At 36.7% G+C, this 23,385-nt stretch overlaps 1 protein-coding gene across 6 annotated transcripts in view; it reads left to right on the top strand.

Moving 5' to 3' along the window:
• Positions 1 to 22,152, top strand: part of IQUB (IQ motif and ubiquitin domain containing) — a 50,710-nt gene extending 28,558 nt beyond the window's left edge. For 5 of the 6 annotated variants that reach the window (XM_035698425.2, XM_049093875.1, XM_049093878.1 and 2 more), the window contains 6 exons: positions 982 to 1,157; positions 9,454 to 9,624; positions 11,981 to 12,157; positions 16,177 to 16,434; positions 17,096 to 17,281; positions 21,871 to 22,152. In XM_035698425.2, the coding sequence (XP_035554318.2) occupies positions 982 to 1,157; positions 9,454 to 9,624; positions 11,981 to 12,157; positions 16,177 to 16,434; positions 17,096 to 17,281; positions 21,871 to 22,053 (1,151 nt within the window). In that variant the 3' untranslated portion in view covers positions 22,054 to 22,152. The remainder of the gene's footprint in view (positions 1 to 981; positions 1,158 to 9,453; positions 9,625 to 11,980; positions 12,158 to 16,176; positions 16,435 to 17,095; positions 17,282 to 21,870) is intronic. The other variant, XM_049093879.1, reaches the window with a different exon arrangement.
• The last annotated feature ends 1,233 nt before the right edge of the window (positions 22,153 to 23,385 follow it).

Genomic DNA, 23,385 nt, shown 5'->3' with positions numbered 1-23,385 from the left:
AATTTAGCTGGAAAGGTGAGAAACAATTCAGAGATAGGTATTTTCACATATATCAAAATAATAAACACATTTATATGCATATATATATATACACATATAAATGGGAAATATATATATCAAAATATTAAACATTTGCATATATATATATATATATATATATATATATATATATATATAAAGGAAATAGCATGTTACCCTAACATGTTTTCTTCTGTGTATCATTTTGTGTTTGGGGGGGATATCTTCCTGAAGGAAGTAATTCTTTTTTTTTTTTATCAGTTTGTTTTTCATCATTTTTTTTTTAAAGTAAGCTCTACACCCAAGATAGGGCTCAAATTCACAACCCCAAGATCAAGAGTTGCAGGCTCCACCAAATGAGCCAGCCAGGCACCCCAATAAGTGTATGCTTTAATCCCCATCACCTGTTCCCCTCATGCCCCCACCCACCTCCCCTCTGGTAACCATCAGTTTGTTCTCTATAGTTAAGAATCTGTTTCCTGGTTTGTGTCCCCCCGCCCCCCCCACGTTTTTTTTTTGTTTGTTTGTTTGTTTCTTAAACTCCACAGGAGTAAGATTATATGGTATTTATCTTTCTCTGACTTCTTTTGCTTAGGTGGCAAAAACAGTTATTCTCTTGATAGGAGATCTGAATAGTATGTGTTCATGGCTGCTACAAACCCAAACCATATATTTTTTAATACTGGGGAGAGAGTGTGCTTACTTGGAGGCTTAATTTATCATCATTTTGGCTGATTTCCTTTGGTTTCTCTTTGTTTGACTCTAATTTTATTGCTTTAAGTTTCTCAGCTTCCATTTTATCCTATTTTTTCATATGTCAGGTGTACAATATGAATGCTTATATTCATGTTTAATTTTATTTAAATTGACATAAAAACACTATTTGTTGGGATATGATGGTAAAAAATTTTCTGGAAAGATGTGGGATTTTAAAAACTCAAGTCTTTCATGTTATTCCTCTAGTCTGGAGGCAAGAAGAATTTGCATGCATTAACCAGTCTTTCACTGGAGCTGAAAGGAAAGCTGCTTTGTGTGAACTTCTGGAAAAAGAGACCCAGATAATTGCTTCCATTGGGAGACATAGATATATTGCAAATATGGCAAACCGGGAAGCATTGATACAAACTTTTTTGGATAAGGTTAGTAAAGTAACAATTATTTAAATAAGAATGTACCCTGAGTTTAAAAATGTAGAATAATGAGCTAAAGAAGAGACTTACATTGTACGAATTTGCATGTTTAAATTTTTTCTAATACAGTGTTAAACTTTTAACTGTGGCATAGACTAACAGTTAACAATTAACATGAAATTAATATGTTCTTAGCTACAAGGTTTCAGGCCATGAAGGAAAAAATAAAGATACCTTTGACTGTTCATTTAGCTTTAGGTTGGCTATGGAAGTTTGATGACTTGCAAATCCTGATGAAATGGACAGCTATTGAAGTCACAAAATGTCTGGGTTTGGGATGCCTCATAGTAAGCAACCTGGGGAAAAGAGCTATCGACTAGTGTTTTTGCTTTTGCTCATCAGGTCATTAACTGACTGGGACTTTCTGACCAAAAGCATATATGATTATTGAAAACCATGAAAACATACAATTAATGGAAAAACTAATTATCTTTTCATGTTGAAACTGCCTGTTTGATACTGACTGCATAGCCTGTTTCCATAGTGACCAATCTCCTGTAAACCTGATCTTTCCAAACAAAAGCCAATCCAGACACAAGACGAAGAGTTCTTCAAGATCTTTGCCTTTAGTGATTCTAGTTGTATGGTTCTTGTTACTTGAGAACATTCATTCTTAAAAACCATATTTTTTGGTACCATAAGTGCCCTACTTTCATTTTACTAATACACCTTCCTGTTTGATCTCAGATTTTCTTGTGGCTTTAACTACTACCTACAGCCTGGAACTTCCTGCAGGTCCAAGTCAGGCCTGTCTTAGGAGCTTCCAGATCACATATCCACTTGCCTATTGTTATTGCTCTTTGGGTGTCCCAAGAGTACACCTTAAATCGACATGTAAACATTGAAATTACATCATCTCACCATTCTCTGCCCCCTCATCTCCAAACTGATCCTGTTTTGTAGCACTCACGTAATTTATCCTTTTTTTTTTTTTAAATTTATTTATGATAGTCACACAGAGAAAGAGAGAGAGAGAGAGAGGCAGAGACACAGGCAGAGGGAGAAGCAGGTTCCATGCACTGGGAGCCCGACGTGGGACTCGATCCCGGGTCTCCAGGATCGCGCCCTGGGCCAAAGGCAGGTGCTAAACCGCTGTGCCACCCAGGGATCCCAGCGTAATTTATCTTTATGAATGTTTTTATCATCTATCTAGTTGCTTCAGGCAGACACCTGGGCATTATTCTTGACATTCCATTCCAGCCACCAGTTTGTTCTTGCTTTACTAATCGTCTCAATTCTTTATTTCTTCCTTTTCAAGCCCACTACTACTGCATATTAGGGAAATGGCTCTGCCATAGCACACTTGCACGTATCCAAACAGGCCAGGAAGGCAAAGACTTCAACCACAGCTTATCTGAATCTTGGTAGAATGCCTTATGATCCTACTGGAAAATGAAAGGCTGAGAGGCTTCTGAAGAGGTGTTATGGAGCAGTTCCTTTCTTTTGCTTCCCTGTCCCCTGGGAGGCTGTCATGAGACGGCTCTTGTCTTGTGTGTGTGAGCTTGACAGTGATTTAGTTGAATGTGGATTTCCTTCTCATTTGGATGACTTTACATCTCCAGATTAGGCTCTCAGCCTCCAGTCTCACTTCACAGTTCCCTCCTCTGTCATCCATACCACGGCCATAGTGACCTCCCTACGCACAGCTCTACTCTTGCCCCTCCTTACTGCCCTCAGTGAGGGAGTAGGGATTTCTGATTTCCATAATCAATTCTCCACACACCTCACCTGTCCTGCTGATGTCTCACTGCCATCTCCTCTTGCATACTGTAGCCACACTATGCCGGCTATGCTTGGTTACTTGCATGTCCTCAGAAATACCACGTGCTTTCCATGCCTTTGTATCCAGTGTTGCTTATACATGGAGCATCCTCTCCCTGTTTCCTTACTAGCTAACAATGTACCCTTCGATACAAGCTCAGATGCCCCTTCTTCCAGAAAAGATCTGCTGATCATCCTACTTTAGCCTATACTATATACTTTCATGAGACCTTATTTCACTTCTGCCTTAGTACATAGTGGTCAGTTTTTATTATATCTATTTACATATGTGAATCATTCCTAGATACTGAGCTTCTTAAGCAAGAGCTATCTTTTATCTCTGTATCCTCATATGCTAGCACAGTGCTTATCACAGAGTGTTACTAAATGCCTATGGAGGAAGGCAGGGAGGAAAACTAAGGGACAGAGATAATGGTATGTAATTTCATATTTCAGGTGTTATCAAGAAATTAGACAATGTAGATATTGTCATTTCAAATTCCTGAATATCTTCATTCTAGGAAAGATGAAGGCATAATATTCATACTTCTCCAGAGTCCTATTTCAAACTAAACTTAATCTGTTAGCAAGTTTCTTTATCTTGAATCCAGCTTCACCACTGGGAACTGTATTCCTTATGTGTTGGATAGTTAAACTTACCAAGGAGGACGGCATGGACTCAGGGCAGCAGGGACCCAGGGTGAAGTAGCTGAGGGCCTCTGAGGTGCAGGGGACAAGCAAGATGAGTGGCACCTTTCTTATTTGAGGCTGGAACTTCTTTTTTTTTTTTTTTTTTTAAAGATTTATTTATTTTTTTATTTATGAGAGAGAGAGAGAGAGAGAGAGAGAGAGAGAGAGGCAGAGACACAGGAGGAGGGAGAAGCAGGCTCCATGCCAGGAGCCTGACGCGGGACTCGATCCCGGGACTCCAGGATCGCATCCTGGGCCAAAGGCAGGCGCTAAACCGCTGAGCCACCCAGGGATCCCTGAGGCTGGAACTTCTACAGGAATTCCTACTTATGCTTTCTCTGATGCTTTGTTTCCTATAAACTATTTTAAATTCTTGTTGTAAATATATGGTGTCTATTCTTTTTATGCCTTTATGCCCCCCTCCTGCCCTACCACCGCCAGGCCTCATGTTTATCTAACATTGTATCTAAACCTGTTATGAATTATAGAGTTCAAAAGTAGATAAAGTCCCAACATATAATACTGACTCTGAACCCAGCTGATGACCATTGCTCTTTCTCATGAACTGTAGCACTCTACAAAGGTCTTGAAATCTCATCAAGAAAAGATAAGATGGAGAAATTTTGTTCACAAAAATTTTCATGAAGAAGAAAGATGAGGTCTGTTTTTGTTTTTGTTTTTGTAAAAATTGTTAAGTTGTTTAGGTAGAAACTGAGGACCCGAAGGATCCTGGATGTAGGAAGAATTGCCAGGAAGATGGAAATCTTTTGATTTCGTTGCCAGGAGAGAAAAAGATAAAGTAGAATGAGGAGACAGTTGGAAGGCAATGGGGCACAGTGTGGCTCCTTGTGACTTTTTACTTAAATTCCTAAATAACCGAAGTATTAAGGGCAAGATTATTATTTGTTTGGCAAGAGGAGAGGGAACACAAGAAATGATTGGGCCTTAGTGTCCACACTGATTTAGGACAGCACACAAGGATACAAGACCAGAAGACTGAAGGAAAGAGGGAAAAATTAGCCACAAGAACTTATAGAAATCAAGGGAAAGGCTTTTTGTGGGTCATAGGTTTTAGAATTTGAGTTCTAAATCCACAGTCACCTTAGTTGATCCTAATCTATTACATAGCCTAATTAGTCTAGTCTTTAAAAATATCGACTAACAGTGACTCTGGCCTACTTTTAATATGTTATAGTAAGGATGCCTGGGTGGCTCAGTGGTTAAGCGTCTGCCTTTGGCTGAGGCCGTGATCCTGGAGTCCTGTCCTGAGCCGGAATTCCTGCAGGGAGCCTGCTTCTCCCTCTGCCTGTGTCTCTGCCTCTCTCTCTGTGTATCTCTCATGAATAAATGAAATCTTTAAAAAAAAAAAGAAAGAAAGAGAGAAAGAGAGAAAGAAAGAAAGAAAGAAAGAAAGAGAAAGAAAGAAAGAAAGAATGAATCCTGAATGGAGAAGCAAGTCTAAAAAAAAATAATCTGTTATACTAAATGATCAAATCTTTGTTATTTTAATGCAGATTCATTTAAATCACCTTTTTGTTTAGGATGCCATATGAAGCATCATAGAAAACAACTGAGATAGATTGTATAGTCTTTCTTTGCAAATGCTTCCACAATATCTATTCATTTAGGCCTACCTACCTCTCTGCTCCCCCATACCAGCATTGTCTCTAATATTCAGGAGGAGACAGTGCTGATTTCATAAAACTTGAAGTAACTTTGTTTTGTTTTGTTTTTGATTACTAAGAAAAAGTAGCTTATAATTAATCCCTGAAGCTAGACGAGGTCAGAGTTTTTTTTTTTTTCAAATGTCAAAACTAGCAACCAGAGCTGCTGGTTTATTATGTGGTTTATTGAACTAATATTTTATTTTTTAATCTTATTCCTGATCATAATATTTTCCTGAGTAATAAATGATATTATTTCCAGTTAGTCCAATCAAGGCATTAAACTAATCAGCTATTATGGATTCTATACTAAACCTTCATTCTCCATAAAAGGCTTAACCTAAAGATTTTTTGAAGTATTAGTTAAATAGTTTGTAATTTTAACACATCAAACGTTGCCCTCGGCAGGTTATCAAATGTTAAAAACCCACAAGCTGACTGAGGTGAAAACAGGTCAAGAAATTCGAATAAAAAACTGTCAGCCAGTTTCTAATGCATCTTGAGTTCTCTTCACCCAAGCTGTGTTCAAGAGACAATTTGAATTTCTGCAAGAGATTTTCCCTAGATTCAAGACCATTTATTTCTTTGATTCACATACCACTTCTCACAGTCCTTGTTAGCTGTGTCATTTAAATGTTATTTTCTCCCCCATACTCTGGTGGCCAACACCTAATGGGATAGAAAAATGCAACCGATTTTTGCTTCTCTCTGAGCACCATAGTGCACAGGGGTGTCCTCTGTATATGAACAAAACCTCTTTTCTGTGTAAAAGAAAACTTGATCACTACACAGTAGCTTTTGGGGGGTTGGGGTTATTCTTAATTTGTGCCCTTGGGGACCTGAGTATTAATTTAGGAGGAAGAAAGCCCTCTTCTCCCAATGCAGTCATTTCTTCTCTTTTGTGGAAGCCTGCTGCTCTCCAGGTTTTTGTTATCTCTGCACCTTCCCCTCCTTGAAACATGTCTTCCTGCTGTTCTTCTGTTTCTCTCCTCCGGAGGCTGCCCTGTCTCATTTGTTGGCAGCTTAATGGAATTTATTACGCTCCCGTTTTCTGAAGCAATTTAAGAACATGATTGTTGTACATCTCTTATTACAGCCAAAGCATTCAAAGAAAAAAGGAGATAGGAAAGAGAAATAAGCAAAGTTGACACATTTTCCTGTGCCAGAGTAAAAAATAAATAAAATAAAATAAAATAAAAATACCTTAAAGCCTGAAATCAAAGCAGCTTAAACTTGAAGACCAAGTTATCAGTGTTGGCAGAAATATATCCAAGTATTAAAAACAGCTTTGTCAAACAGATTTTAAAATATATATTTGAGTGCTAACTAGGGAAACTCAAACTTCAAATCCAGAATTATTTGATTATATCACTCAGTTCACTTTAGTCTGGGTAATTCCTGGTTATTCTTCAGGTTTCACCTTAAATACGATTTTCTTTTCATAGCAACCTTTTCATTTACCTGCAGTCATCAAGCATAATCACCCTTTATTTTAGTTACTTATTTTCTTTTCTTTACATGTTATTAGATTTGAGAATTCTTGAAATCAGTATATATATTTACTCTGTGCCTGGTACACTGACTAATATATAGTAAACATAACAAATATTTGTTGAATGAATGAGTGCATACCCTAGGCCCTATCAGATATACAGAACTATATGAGCAATTTATTTCTTATAATCTTTCAGGAGAAATAAAATTAACAAACAAAATAACTATATAACAATTTGTATTTAAATTTCATTGCCCTGAGTGATTGAAATAGAGACACTGCATACTCGTGTGTGTTTGTGTTACAAGTACAATAGGACTTCAGGTACTAGCAATTTCAGTGGTTCAAAACATAGTGGTTAGGAATTTTTGTGGAAAAGGTAGGGTTTGAGTTAAAAATTGGAGGGTGGGGAGGATTTGACTGTTGAATATATTTGGAAAAAACCCAAGAGATTACTATATCATAGTATATTAGATGGGGTTAAAAACTTGGAGGGGAGGTGGAGTTAAATCAGTCTGTCAGCTAAAGTACAATTTAGTAGATGAACTAGGCATTTCATTAAAAGATAATTATACTTAGATTACTACAAATAAGGTTACCGCCTGCAGAGCAAAAGGTATTGTCCATATTACTGAAAGAAAGGAAATTGCATTTGGTAGAACCACCCTGAAGAAAATTGCATGGGAAGATTAAGATATTAGTTAGACTTTAAAATATCACAATATGAAACTTAGCCTAACATTGCTTATTCCTTAAAACTTTTAAAAGGAGCTTGGAAACAAATATTGAACTTTAGTACACTCAGAGGCCCATCCCAAAGGAAGCTATATCGATTTAAAACAATACATATATTTTTATTTCTAAGTGATAATAATTAAATGACATAATGTTTTCCTTTTTTTTAAGGATTTTATTTATTTAGTTGAGAAGAGTGCAAGAGAGAGAGAGAAAGAGCAAGCACGTGCAGGAGCAAGGGAAGAGGCAGAGGGAGAGGGAGAAACAGACTCCTTGCTGAGGAGGGGCTAGATCCAAGATCCAAGGACCCTGGGATCAGGACCTGAGCTGCTTAACTGTCTGAGCCACCTAGGCACCCCGACAAGATATTTTCATTGAGCTATTTCCCTTTTATAATCCTTAATAAATTTGAGTTAATTCTACCGGTGTGCTCATTAGCAGTGCATTATTTAATATTAGATTTATGTCTTAAGAATATAAATTAATTATAGGATTGCAGCCTCTCATTTGCTGTATTAAAGCTAGAACTGAGAATCTAAAGTTTCTGATAAAAACTCCTAGCTCTGAACAGCACTTATTTTGTCTTTGATCAGAAAAATGCTACCATTACTTTGAAAGCATATCAAGTATAGTTGTTTTTAGGTGGTACTTTTCAGTTTTTAGTGTAATTAGCTAATATGAAATGTAAAAAAAAATGAATTTAAGGCTGCAACTAAAAGCTCCTCATAAATACTGTCAGTCTAAATACAGCCTTATATTATTTCTCTCTTTGGCTAGTCTGCATTTCTGATGATTTGTTCCCATACATGGGCTTCTGTTTAAACATTTAATTATATCAAATCTAAGATTTAAGTGGCTGCAAGTATGACATAAATTGGGACTACAGGTCTCCAAAGCAGTTACCATTCAGCTTATTAAAAAAATCCAGCATTTGGACAGTTAATAGTTGTGATCAAAATAGCCTTGTTCTAATAGATTAAAAACAGAGAAAGACATCAAGCAGCTTTATACCATAAAGGAGAAGAGAAAATAGTTTTCACTGGGAAATTTCTAGGTGAATGCATCTTTTCTTAAAATCTCGGTAAGGAAGAGGAGCCCTGTCAAACACAGGCTTAATCTTCATTAAAGATTGCAGTGGCATCTCCGGAGTGTCGCTCGAGCTTTGTCTCCTGGACTCTTAGCCCAGGAGCCCACGGAGGAGCTGCAGGGCCAGTGCGCGCCAGGGTTAACCTTCAGTCCGTGGGGTGGGCTAGGTTGGGGGGGTGCCACGCCAGATTTGAAAGTAAGGAGTGAGAGTCTTGGCGTGTCTAGCTTAGATGGGGATCACGGCGCTGCTAAGAGCCAAGGAAAGCCGTTCGACTACGGGCATCTGCTTTGTGAGCAACTGTGAGCCTGTTAGAGATTATGTTGATCGGAAACAAAACCCTAACTGGCAGAGTCTCATTTTGCTCTGTGTGCAGGTCTAGTGCACTGAGGATTAGAACAGTTGTTTCGCAAATGTCTTCAAGTGGCAAAGCATGATCCAGGCACATTTCTATAAATCAGTGTAATGGAACCAGCAGATCATGTTTTTAAAGACTGCACACAGCATGCCTTCCCCCAAAGGACTCATCCGTATGCTCATTAAGTCATTCAGCATCCTAGTTAGTCCAGATTAGTAGCGATTTCTGAGTCCTGTAGAAATGTTTACACTTCCACAGACTAAATAGCTCTTCCATATTTTTTTCCTATACTGTTTTGCTTTCCCAAGGTCTACAAGTTCTTCAATTAATTTCCTCATGTTTTAGTGATACTTTCATTTGTAATGCACATGATATTAAGTTAGTCTTTAGTAGAAGTAGCAAAGTTATTTTTTAACCTTTAATTAACTGATAATCATTAACATAATATTATTTTTAAGTGTTCAGCTCCAAAGGTATGGAGAACATTTAGTGGCAAAATAATTGAGATGGATACACAGTTCACCATCAGAGCCAGAGAGTTGCAGAACATCTATAAATGCATTATGCTGAAAAATATCTCTCAAGATGAAAGGCTGGATGTACTACTAACGCTTAAACATACAGTGAAGGTACATTAATTTTCTCGTCATTTGAGATATCACTATTAATAAAAAAATGAATACTAAAATAAGCTGTATTAATTATAAAGATGATTAATCAATGTTTACATATATGAACTTATTTTGTCAACAGCTATATTATTTTGGTATAATTTGGGGACAATGTGGTTTATGCATTAATTATCTAAAAGTTCTCAAAACTATATATTATGATACATAGTAAATATAAATATAGCATAATGAATATTCTAAACATAAATATACCCATATCTATGCAATGGATGCAAATATATAGCATGGAATTAATACTTAGTTTGGTAAAACAGCAATTGTCTATATATTTTGACACTTTTCAGTGAAAATTTTATTTTTAGCAGTTTTAGAGCAGCATTAGAGTATTTTAATTTTTTCTTTATTTTTTGATTTAAGATACTTTTAGTTGAGTAAATGATTCTTGTTGAGAGGTAAGTCTCCATAGATCTCTTGCGTTTCTCCCCATCTTGAGAACAGAGGCATTGACCCAATTAGGCATTGACTGCCTTTGTTTTAAATTGCCGTTTTAAAGATAATTGTGCAGTGACTAACCCTGGAAGATAGAGATAGTTAGGATGAAAGGGAGAAGCAGTAAGTCCAGAGGTCAGAAATAAGCATGATATCCATGATGGGCAGTAAAAAGGCCGGATTGGAAAAAAAGAGAGTGCAGGTAGGAAATTCAGTAGAAATCTTCCTAATTGACATATTTAGGAACATTAGCTGGTTAATAATAATAATAATAATAATAATAATAATAAACAAAGGATAGGCTTATAAAAATAAATTGTGCATATCTTAATATGTTTAACCAAGTATATTTACATGTACATTTATTTAATAATATTTTGATGGAGGATTAAGGCCTTTAAGCATGACTCAAATTCTGGATCTATTCACTATGGCTGCATAATCTTAGATAAGTTATTTAATATTTCTGAAAATCAGTTTCATTATTTGTAAAATTAGTTGGGGGATATAGTTGTGTGTGTGTATATATATATATATATATATATTATATATATATAAAATACAAGTAAGTATAATTTATATATCTCAGCCCTTAATGAATAATAGGTATTACTTTGATGACAATTACTAAGAGACACCAGTGAACCTTAAACCTCAGTACACATTAGAATTGTCTGTAGAGTTTGAAAGAGAGTGAGATTCACAGAGACAGAGCGAAAGAGAGAGTATGAGAATAAATGAATAAGGATGATAGCCCCCATTTCAGAGAAATTAAATTAGATCCCCAAGTGTGAGGGCTATGTTAAAACCTTTAAAAATCTCCCCCAGGTCATTCTAATATGCCTTCAGGGTCAGGGACCCCTGATAGAGATTCTTGCATAAGCTATACCAAATACATATTAAAAAGTACAGGAGAACATTATTTTACGGTCACATTGACTTTGCATTCTGACTCCTTCATTCAAACTGTGTTTCTTTTCACCCTCTCTTGAGCAGTTGGAGCAACTTACTTCTATTTTACTATTCATAAATCCTACCTTAATCACTTAATTCCTAATTGGGGCTTTCTTACTCAACCACACTCATTTTTGTGAGTTTATTTAAAAAGTATTATGAATTATACAAATGTGCAGAAAAAGTATATAAAATATACATATATGTACAATTTAACAGATATGAAATCATCAACCACGTAACCTGTCTCTGACCCAAAATCAGGACATTGCCAACATTGCCAGTATCTGCCTTTCTCTTTGTAATGCCAGTTCACCCTCTCATCCCCTAGAAAGAACTACCATGTTGACTTTCACAGTAGTCATTTCCTTGATTTTCTTTATAGTTTTACCAATATATATATATAAATATATTTAATATGGTTTAGTGTTGTTTATTTTTAGATTTTATTTAAATGGAATATACAGTATTATTTCATGCCTTGCTGCTTTTGCTCAGCAACATTAATGTGTTAGATTTAAGCTTTTACTGTTTATAGCTATAGTTTATTTATTTCTATACATTTGATAATATTCTATCAATATATATGTTGTATGAATAAGCCATCACTTATTTATGTCATCAATTTATTTATGGGTATTTCGTTGTTTCTAATCTTGAACTACTGTGAAAAATGATTCTACATGCACATTTCTCTAAAGCACTTTATGGTTGGAATTGGTGGGTTTTAGATTACCCATATCTGAAGCTCTACTAGATAATGTCAAAGTTTTTTCCAAATTCGTTGTACCAATTTGTATTCCTACCAATTTCTTTTGGAGTCTAGTTTTCAGGTTGTTTGGTGATAATTTTGAAAACTAACTTAGTGATGTTAAAAATTCTATACTGAATATGTTTGTGTTTTATATAGGAACATGAATGTAAACTGACTCAGGAAATTCTAGAATTGATTGACAGAGAAGTTGACCTTATGATGAGAGGGGTCAAACATCATAATCTTGAAGGACTCAGAAAAAGAATTGCAACACTCTTTTTTCATTATATCAAAACACCTCTGTTTAATCCAGAAGTTGCAAGACATCTTAAGGTAATCGACATATTTTTTCTTGTATTTCTTTCTCAGAATTCTAAGATTTGCAATGGTCAATTGAAGAACATTCAAATTTTGCTTTAATGCTTTCCTTGGGGTTCATGTGGAGGACCATCTTATTGGTGAAATCTCTTCTGAATGATTATTATGTCAATAAATTAAACTTGGTCATTTAACTTCTCTGAACCAAACTGAATATTGCACTGTGTTGAGCGCATGATGATCTCTCACACCTCCGTGCTCTTGAATGTTGTTACTTCCACCTGCAATGCTGTCCCCTAACTCCTCAGCTAATTCCTGGTCATTTTCTGACATTTGATTCATGAGTCCCCTCCTTCATAAGGCCTCAGAGAGAGTTAAACTCTTCATTTCTGACATTCTGAATGTACCTAGTCTGTATTCCCTGACAATACTTATTGTTTAGTCATGGTTATTACTGAACAGATCTATGTAGATATCCTGAGAGAACTTCAGATGTAACATGTATTTGAATTAAACTACCTTTTCCAAATCCAACATTTTTAGGCTTCTATGAGGATTTGGCTGTCTAGCGTCAAAATAAGTATCTTACTGTCTTTTTATTATGCAGAACTATTTAAAACACTTTTAGTAAAGTTTGGAAGGGAGTAGTTTACTAAAGAATTCTAAATAGTGTTTTATTATAAATGATTGTATTTAGAGTTATAATTTGTTAAGAAGCTGGTTAAACGTCTATTTTGCTTTTTTGGTATAAAGTCTCAATATTGGGGCACCTGAGTGGACCAATTGGTTAAGCGTCTGCCTTTGGCTCAGGTCATGATCCTGGGGTCCTGGGATCGAGCCACGCATCAGACTCCCTGCTCAGCAGGAGCCTGCTTCTCCATCTGCCGCCTGCTCATGCTTTCTCTCACTTTCTCTCTCTTGCTATCTCTCTTTCTCTCAAATAGATAAATAAAATCTTTTTTTTTAATCTCAGTATTTAGCCAAAACTTTTAGAAAAATATAATTTTTATGTTTTCTTTTTAATAGATTTTTCTTTTTTCTTATTATTTCTTAAAGATTTGCTTACTTTTAGAGAGAGAGAAAGAGAGAGAGTGCACGTGTGCAAGCGAGGGAAGGGACAGAGAAGAGGGAGAGAGAGAATCCCAAGCAGACTCCCCACTGAGCCTAGAGCCTGATGTGGGGCTTCATCTTATGATCCTGAGATCATAACCTGAGCAGAAACCAGGAGTCAGATGCTCAACTGACAGAGCCACCCAGGTGTCCTCTAATGGATTTTTAAAACTTAATTGTATTGCAAGAGAATATAACAAAGTCAGCGGTGCCTGGCTGTCTCAGTCGGTAGAACATGTGACTCTTGATCTCAAGGTTGTAAGTACGAGCTCCACGTTGGATGTAGAGATTACTTAAAAATAAAATCTTAAAAAAATAAATATAACAAAAGTCCAAGAGAAAAGTTGCCCATTATATTATTGCTTATTCAAATTGGTGTTTTATTTGCCCAAGCTACCTTCTGGTCCTCTATAGATTTAACTCAACTTTTATATGTTTACAGTAATAGAATCTAATATTTTACATGTTCACATAATGTGTCATTTTATTCAGTTTTTAAATTTACCTTTGGTAAAATTCACCATTTGGGGTCAGGTTTGACAAATGCAGTCATGTGATCAATAGCACAATCAAGATAAAGAATAATCTTGCCTCCTTCCTCCAAGTTCCCTCAAGCTGCCACTTTGTAATCAGCACTTCTGGCTCCCTAACCCTTGGCAGTCACTGGTCATATGATTATACCTAACCCAGTGTGTCATGTAATTGGAATCCTACTATATGTAGCTTTTTGAGACTGGCTTCCTTCATTTAGCATATTGTATTTGATGTTCACCCATGTTTTTGAATGTATCATTAATTTGTTATAACTGAGTAATATTTTTGTTGTCTGGATATACCAGAGCTTGTTTATCCATTTGTAGTTACAGGACATTGGATTGTTTGTTAGTTTTGGGCTTTTGTGAGTAAAAGCACTGTATTAATTGTGAATTTTTGTGTAAATTTATTGTTTGGGGTTAAATAACTAGAAATAAGGATTTTTGAGTCATTTGGTAAATGCATATTTACCATTATAAGACATGGCCAAACTTTTTTTCCGCACTGGCTGTACCATGTTTCATCCCCATCTGTACTGTGTGACACTTCCCATAGTTCTGCATCCTTGAGAGCAGCTGGTATTGCCAGTCTTTAATTTTGGAATTCTAATGAATGTGCAGTAGCATCCCATTATATTTTAATCTGTGATTTCCTAATGAATATAATTTTAAGCATCTTTTCCTGCATCTTTTCTGCCAGCCTTATGACTTTTTGATGAAGTATCTGCACATATCTTTTACCACCACCCCCCTTCTTAAAATTGACTTATTTTCTCATTACTGAATTTTGTAAGATATGTGATTTGCAAATATTTTCACTCAGTCTGTAGCTTGTCTTCTCATTCTCTTAATGGTATCTTTAACAGAGCAGATGTTTGTTTGTTTTTTATTTCAATGAAGGTAAATTTATCCATTTTTAAAATGGATCATGCTTTTGGCATTTATTTTGTACTTAAGAAATCTTTTTGGAAGAATTAATATTGTTAAAATGTTCATACTACCCAAACTTATCTATACATTTAAGACAATCCCTATCAAATTCCAATGGCATTTTTCACAGAAATAGAAAAAAAAATCCTAAAATTTGTATGGAACCATAAAAGATCCCGTATAACCAAAGTAATCAAGAGAAAGAACAAAGCTGGAGGCATCATGCTTCCTGATTTCAAACTATATTCCAAAGCTTGAACAGTATGGCACTAGCATAAAAACAAACACATAGATCAATGCCACAAAATAGAAAGCCCAGAAATAAACTCACAAAGGAGCTAAGAACATGCAATGGGGAAAGGATAGTTTCTTTACTAAATGGGTTGAAAATTGGATAGCCACATGCAAAAAATAAAATAAAATAAAATAAAATCAACCTTTATCTCACACCACATACAAAAATCAACTCAAAATAGGTTAAAGATGTAACTATAAGGCCTTAATACTATTAGAAGGAAATATAGGGAAAATCTTATTGACATTGACCTTAGCAATAATTTTTTGGTTATGATATCAAAAGCAAAGGTGACAGAAGCAAAAATAGACAAATGGGATTGTATCAAACTGAAAACCTTCTGCACAGAGAAGAAACAATCAACAAAATGAAAGGCAACCTACAGAATGGGAAAAAAATATTTGCAAATCATACATCTGGTGAGTTAATATCCAAAAAAAAAAGGAACTTAAACCATAGCAAAATAATTTTAACCCAATTTAAAAATGGAAAAAAGACCAAAATAGACGTTTTCTCAAAGAAGACATACAAATGGCCAACATGTACATGAAAAAATGCTCCACATCACTAATCATCGGGGAAATGCAAATCAATACCACGGTGAGATATCCTCTTACACCCGTCAGAATGACTAGTATCAAAAAGACAAGAAATAACAAGTGTCGGCAAGGATGCGGAGAAGAGGGAACCCTTGTGCTCTTCCCTGAAATTTAAATTGGTACAGTCGTTATAGAAAACAGTGTGGAAGTTCCTAAAAATTAAAAATAGAACTACTATATGATGCAGTTTCAAGTTTTGCCATTGATCATTGAGCCAATCCAAATTTAGTGTTAAGATAAATGAAATGAGGAAAACACTTAGTTCAGTGGGCTTTTACTTCCATGTGAATCTAGCTATTGCCTGTGACATGAATGTAGCAAAACACCAAAGATCTCAATTCTTTTAAAAAATAAGACAGATTTCTTAACATTGTGGCAGGGTAAATGAATACTGCTTGAATTTAAATTTTGTGTAGAATAGGAAGTTAAGGGAAAACAGGACTTTACAAATGAACCAACTTTTTATCTCATTCTAAGGTAAGTTAGCCCTAGTGCTTCCCGTGGTTGGTATATTTGGCCTGACTTTTATGGTTTTCTTAACTTTTGTTGTTGTTTTCTACTCTTTAGGTCCCTCAAGACCCGCTGATGTTTTCTAAGAAGGTGGACTTCTGCCGCAGCTGCCGGCTCTACCTGCCCCGCACAGAGTTCGCGGCCTCGGCCGGGCCCGGGCCTCCTCCCCACGGGCGCCCGTGTCGCCGCTGCTCTGCCCTGGGCCAGGAGGCCTGGCAGCGACAGTCCTTCCTGAAGCTCAAGTGCTTACTCCAGCGGCTGCACTCTGCAGAAGCCCATTACGAAGATGACCCCAAAATTGCTTTCCTGATGCAGGTAGGAGCAGTCGGGGTGCCAGTCGGGGCAGAGTTTACAGGAAGGTTCCTGCTTTTCCACAGAAACCTTTTAAAATAAGGCTGCTTTTGTTTATGCCTATACCTTGCGAAGCTTGCCCCTCCAGCAATTTTAGGTTTGTGTATGCAGACCTCATGCTAAAAAGTCACTTCTAGAGTTTTAGCTACTGTGATTTAAATTTAAAAAGTTTTTAAGCGGCTACTTCATTTTCCCCATTTGCTTTCTTTTTTAATAACACTAAGCAAATTGCTTAATCTTTATCAAATACCAATTTCTTCATTTGTAAACAGATATAAATGACCTACAGTCACCCTGAGATTGAGGGTTAGGATGAAGATAAAGACAGTGTAAATACATTTGAAAAGCACTGAATACCATACAGGAAAGGTAAAATTAGCAAATGGGAAGAACCCTCCGGTCCTCGGAGCTGAAGATGCAGTCCTGACTGCGAAACTGCTCGTGCAGCTTGGGCGCAGTGAGCAGAGATTTGGTGAAAAATAAGCTATAAGAAGCATTGAAAACTTCACGAATAATGTTCCTCTTTTAAAAAACAAACTAAATTATCTCCCCAAATAATAATCTTAAAGAAATATTATATTTAGAAAAAAAAGATTTTTTTTTTCAAACTTGTTTTGACATGTAGCTACAAGACATTCAGTACCTGGTAGAGAACATCTGGGCTTCCCAGTCAGTGCTCAGCGCCGGGAATGATCTCAATGATCTGGTCCTGGTCAGGTGGGATCGGTCTTTGGAATGGTCCCCCTGGAACTGCATTCTTCTTACCAAAGACGAAGGTGTTGCTCATCTCAAGCTAACAAGTATTGAGGAGGTAAGAGAGTGGGACTTTACCTGAGGAAATAATTTAATCCTTGAAAATATTAGAGGGTAACTTTATTGCCTTTTACTGCATTCCATGCATAACTTAAATACTTCCATTGGATTAAGAAACAACATGAATAACAGTAACAAAATATGTAGATGGTATGTGTGGCTGAGATTAAGATTAAAAAGAAGCTAAAGCACAGAAAAGGACAAGATAAGAGATCTGAACATCTTACAGGTATCTAAACTTGATACCACCCTCTGCTAATAACAGCAAGTTCAAGCATGTCATTCCACGGCAAATTCCATGAAGGCGAGGATTTTATTTAGCTTATACCTGTCTGAATCTCTAATACACCACATCAGTGCATGTCACAGACTAGGGGTTTAATAAGTATTTGTTGAATGAATAAATGAAATACCAGATATATATTAATAACCTAGAATCTGCCCTTCTTTGATTAGCCATCATGAGTCTGCCTAGCACACTAAATTCTCAAATTTTGTTGAGAATCGTGTACGTTAAATGGCAATCATACTGATGGAGTATGATTCTGAGGCCTGAGGCTCCATTTTTCATTTTCTCTCAACTGACTAGAAGTGGGGAAAGGACTATAAAAATTCAATACCATTTAATTTTAGTAACTTACAAGATGAAATCTGTAAAACATTTTGATGAGCAGAATTGAGTTCATCAGAGAGTTTCACTTACACTGAGCAAGCTTGGGATCCCAAAAGCTGAAGCTGATTCTCTGCCTTCTACTGATTAAATTTCTCAACTATTAATTTCATGCAAAATGTCATTTAAGAGAAAATAAAGAAATGACTTCAAATATAATAGTCATTTTGAATGTTGCTATTTCCTGCTTGTCTTTTTATTGGGGAAGGAGAAGGTTTAAAAGAGGAGAAACTAGTTAAATTTTTAGCTTTTTAAAGTAATTTTCCAGTAGAAGCCAGGCTTAGAAAAATTTCACTCTAGGGATCGAAAGAAAGCAGCATGAAATTGAAACTGTGTTAAATATTATATTTAGTAAACTAAGCTGCTTCATAAATATTTAATCACTGGAAGCATAGCCAACACTACACTATTATTTCATCCAGGACCCATAGTGGGATTGCAGTTCATTCCCAAAGCTGATACTCTACTGCTTCAATTAATCCACACACTCCCTTTGTGTATTTAATCAAATTACTGCAGTATCAAATTAAATGTTCTATTCACATGCATTTCTAATTTCAGGATGCCGATCTTACTGAATTTCTATAAATAGAGCTAAGGTTCTCAACCAGATAATCTAAAAAAATATTGCCTTTTTATGATTTTGGACTAGTATAATCCCTTAAGTATCAATATTCAGCCTCGTTAAAGAATAGGTTATGTCTTGCCACAAGTTAAAACATTTCTAGAGTTTCCTTAATGCACAGAAATATTTGCTTTCTCAGTAAGTAAAAAAATATTCAAATTTTAAAATAATCTTGGCTCCCTGCAATCATGACACAAGTTATAGGAAAAGCATGGGAAAAGACTGCTGTTCTCTGAACTGTAAATGAGGCAGAGCAGTTTCCCGTGGTGTGCATACTGGTCACAGTAGGAAAACAGTGGATTTAAAGTAAAGACCCGACCCAGTATGTCCCCATCTCTGTCACTAACCATCTACAGGACGTTAAGACCTGCCTTCTTGGCTTCATAAATTTGTATAACGGTTAGCTAAAAACATGGAATCAATACAGAGGATCGGAGCAGCCCTGGTTTAATTCTGGCTCTGTCACTTATGAGCTGGGATAAGTTGAGCAAATTCGCAAGTGTCTCAGTGCTCTGATTTTCTCATCTGTAAAAAGAGGATAATAGGAAAAGGGGATAATACGTATTGGATATCTTTCCATATTATTCTTTAAAAGTTGAGCATTGTTCCTTTGCCGTATGTACCATAATGTGCTTGTCTTACCTTTAATGATTAGTTTGCTATTCTATAAAGGTGCTTTGAAAACCTATAAAGTTCTGTACATGTAGAATTTACTGTTGCATAACAGAAATACGTAGAAATATGTCTTTTTTTTTTTTTTTTTTAGTGAAATGAGGCCTAAGGAGTGGTAGGACATAGATAGTGCAAAGGATGAGTATTTTGACTTAGTAAATATGTCTGTAGAAAGGAAACTTAAGATAAGCCTGGATACTCCTACCTAATACTCTCTGCCAGAGTATCGTTTGCTTTGGCTCCTTTTCTCCTTTTCTCTTGTTTACCTTTGTTTTGACACTGTGGAGGGATCTTTAGTGAGGGGTGCCTTCCCTTTAGAAAACTAATTTTAGGAGGAGGTACGAGTCATGTTTGTGATTTGGTTGAAAAGAAGGGTCAATTAAGATTAATAAAGGAAATAGATGGTATTTATTAATTCAACCAGAATTTTTTTTTTTTTTTAATGTGCCACATACTGTGCTAAGTGCTTGGAGAAAAACAAGGACGTGTAATGGACACAATTCTTCAGTTTCAGTTGTATTCAAGTTTGGTTGCAAATAACAGACTAAACAACTTATAATGACTTAATCAAACGTGAAGATAGTTTCCATATCAAGCAGGAAGTCCAGATGGTGGCAGTCTGGGGTCTGGATGGTAGTTCCACAGTGCTCCCAGAAACCCAGGCCCTCCGACTTTTTCTTCATCTGTATTTAACTTTTGACTTTCATTCTCATGCTTGTGGACTCTTAGAGATAAAATAGCTGCATCAACTCCTATATTCTCTTAAAAAGCTTTCTTGTAAGCTTTGTCCAAACATTTTTTTTTAATTTTTATTTATTTATGATAGTCACAGAGAGAGAGAGAGAGAGAGAGAGAGAGGCAGAGACACAGGCAGAGGGAGAAGCAGGCTCCATGCACCAGGAACCCGATGTGGGATTCGATCCCGGGTCTCCAGGATCGCGCCCTGGGCCAAAGGCAGGTGCTAAACTGCTGCGCCACCCAGGGATCCCTTGTAAGCTTTGTCCAATGCCTTCTGTTATATATGCATGTGTGTATAATGGCCTGAAACTTGTCACATGCTACCCCTAGCTAGAATAAAGGCTGGGAAAGCTGAGCACATCACAAAATACAAAATCAGGCCCTTGTGCAAAATCAGGCCTCTACATACCAATGGTAGAGAGAATGAGTATTGGGCTGGCAGCCAGCAGTCCGCCACTCTCATTAGAAAACACGTGGTCTTATACCGTGGCAATGCTACATAACAGAAAAAGATCAAGTACTGTTCTAGCTGTGTAGGGACAAGAAGCCTAAACATTAAGAATAGAATTGGAGGGACACCTGGGTGGTCCAGTGGTTGAGCATCTGCCTTCAGCCCAGGGTGTGACCCCGGGGTCCTGGATCAAGTCCCAGGTCGGGATCCCTGCACGGAGCCTGCTTCTCCCTCTGCCTGGGTCTCTGCCTCTCTCTCTCTCTGTGTCTCTCCTGAATAAATAAATAAAATCTTTAAAAATAAAGAATAAAAATGGAAAGGTACAGAGTCTTGATAAAGGCAGAAAGGTTATTTTCTATTTAGAAGACTAGAATGAACTCCTGAAGTGGGAATCTAGGGTGGTAGGAGGAGGAGCAAAGGAAGGTTTATACTGTCAGAATGCCGTCATGATCTTTGTTTTGGACCCTGGAGATAGTACTCATTATAGAAAAAATAACTCAGTCAAAAGTTGGTAATTGTATCAGTGTTAAAGTAGATTTAAAGAGGGAACCAAGGTGACAAGATCATTCATTCAAAAATTTTGGTTTTTGGGGATCCCTGGGTGGCGCAGCGGTTTAGCGCCTGCCTTTGGCCCAGGGCGCGATCCTGGAGATCCGGGATCGAATCCCACGTCGGGCTCCCCGTGCATGGAGCCTGCTTCTCCCTCTGCCTGTGTCTCTGCCTCTCTCTCTCTCTCTCTCTGTGTGACTATCATAAATAAATAAAAATTAAAAAAAATTTTTAAAAAAATTTTGGTTTTTGATGGTGTTGACAGATGCTTACATGAAAAAGACTCAGTTTGAGGGTAGCGGGGGTGGGGCGCGGGGGGGCAGGGGGGTGGCTCAGTGGTTGAGCACCGCCTTCAGCCCAGGGTGTGACCCCGGGGTCCTGGGATGGAGTCCCACGTCGCTCCCTGCATGGAGCCTGCTGCTCCCTCTGCCTGTGTCTCTGCCTCTCTCTTTCTCTCTGTGTCTCTCATGAATAATAATAATAGAAAAAGGCTCAGTTTGAACCTTCAAAGGAGTATTCCTTATAATGGAGACACTTTCAAGCAGATAGTGAAATTGTAGGCTGAACGAACTAAATATTACAATTAAAATACATAAAAGTACTTGCAAGTAAGTAAGGAAGGAGGAATTAATTTGGATTCAGAGGTCATAAAGAAAGTCAGGAAAGGCCTCCGGTTTGTAGTATCCTAGGAGCAGAGCCCTGAAAGATGGTAGAGTAGCAGCAGTGTTCTCTGGGCTGAAAGAATGGGTAAGCAAAGGCTTTCTGGGATAAGAAAGTGTGTGTGTGTGTGTGTGTGTGTGTGTGTGTGTGTGTGTGTGTGTGTTAACCTGCTAAAGTAGATCTATGACATTTAATAGAATTTGATTTTTCTTTTCTTTTCAGGGATATGAACCCTTGTTTATTCACAAGATCAAACACAAACATATCCTGGCTAAGAACTACTTTTCTCACATTCCAGTGCTGGCTTCATTTATACTTGATGATGGTGAAATAGATGAGATCAGAAAAAAATATCACTCAGAAACAACTCCTAAGATGATAGTGGCCCAGAGGCCCAGTCCCTAGAAGATCCGGGAGTATTTGATGATCAGCATTTTTATCCACTGCTAACAGAGGAATACAGAGGCTATACATTATGGAAATAGAATTTTATCTTTTAATTGATTTTAATTGTTTTTTGTTTCTCATGGTATCATAAGTGGTATGAAGACAAAGCATCCATATGTAATGCTTTATTGTTAGATAATTAGTGAAAATTGAAATACCGTTTTGTTCCTGAATTATATTTTAAGGTAAAGAGAATATTTTATTTTCCATATTTTCACATTAAAATTTTTAAAAATTTCAAGTGCCCTATAAAACCAGCAAACAAAAGCTGGTTTAGCTTTCGGCTCAAGTAATTTATTTTAGGTTAAAGGTAGTTATAGAAGAATAGTCAGTATGTGGATGAGAGGAAACATAAAATTTTCTTTTTTATAAAAGCAAACAAAACCCAGCAAACAAAAGCTGGTTTAGCTTTTGGCTCAAGTAATTTATTTTAGGTTAAAGGTAGTTATAGAAGAATAGTCCGTATGTGGATGAGAGGAAACATAAAATTTTCTTTTTTAAAAATCTATACAGGTAGGATAAAAGATGCTATGTTTTTTTTTTTTTAAGATGCTATGTTTTAATATAGCAATTTGAATCCTCACTTTTTATTTTCTACTTTTACCTTCAATCCTTCCTAAAATCCTGGTAAAACAACTAGGGTTATTTATAAACAAACAAACAAATGCATTCTATGCTGGAAAACAGGGTAAACAGTAGAATTATCTTCTATCTTCTAGGAGGAAAAACTCTCAGTGGGGCAATGATGACATTCTGTAGGAAGGATAAACTTGGTTAGGCATCACTGTAACAGTCCCTTTCCCCAATAAGCTGAAGGAATAACCTTGACCACATGCATGTCAGAGACCTACAGTGATGAGCACAGTGTGTGAGTCCATCTGAACAGGGAATTGATGGCACACTCAAAATAGGAAAATTCAAGAACAGTATATTTACAAAAGGACTTACTATAAAGTGAGGACAGTGTTTAGGGAAACTAAAGGAATAATACAGCAACGCAGGGCCAATATGAGATAAGCTGTTTCTACCCCTAGTCTCAAATAAACCTGGGTGGGAGAGGTCTGAGAATGCTCAGTGTAAGGGAGATAACTGAGGATCAGAAACCAACTGTCAAGGGATAGTCAACCCTAGGTGGTCTCATGAACTGGAGAAATAAATACTCTAATTTTACACTTCTCCCTTCCTCCAGTCTCCTGCTTGCATTTTCCATTGATAGAACCCAGAAGGAAAGTAGGAGAAATAGAATTCTGTTTTCATAATTCATGCAGTTTCAGGGCAAAAAGTGGAGTA

This window comes from Canis lupus, chromosome 14, assembly GCF_003254725.2.
Source record: "Canis lupus dingo isolate Sandy chromosome 14, ASM325472v2, whole genome shotgun sequence".
NCBI classification, from domain to species: Eukaryota; Metazoa; Chordata; class Mammalia; order Carnivora; family Canidae; genus Canis; species Canis lupus.
Note: the sequence above shows the minus strand (reverse complement) of the source record. Positions and strands in the feature narration are given on the sequence as shown.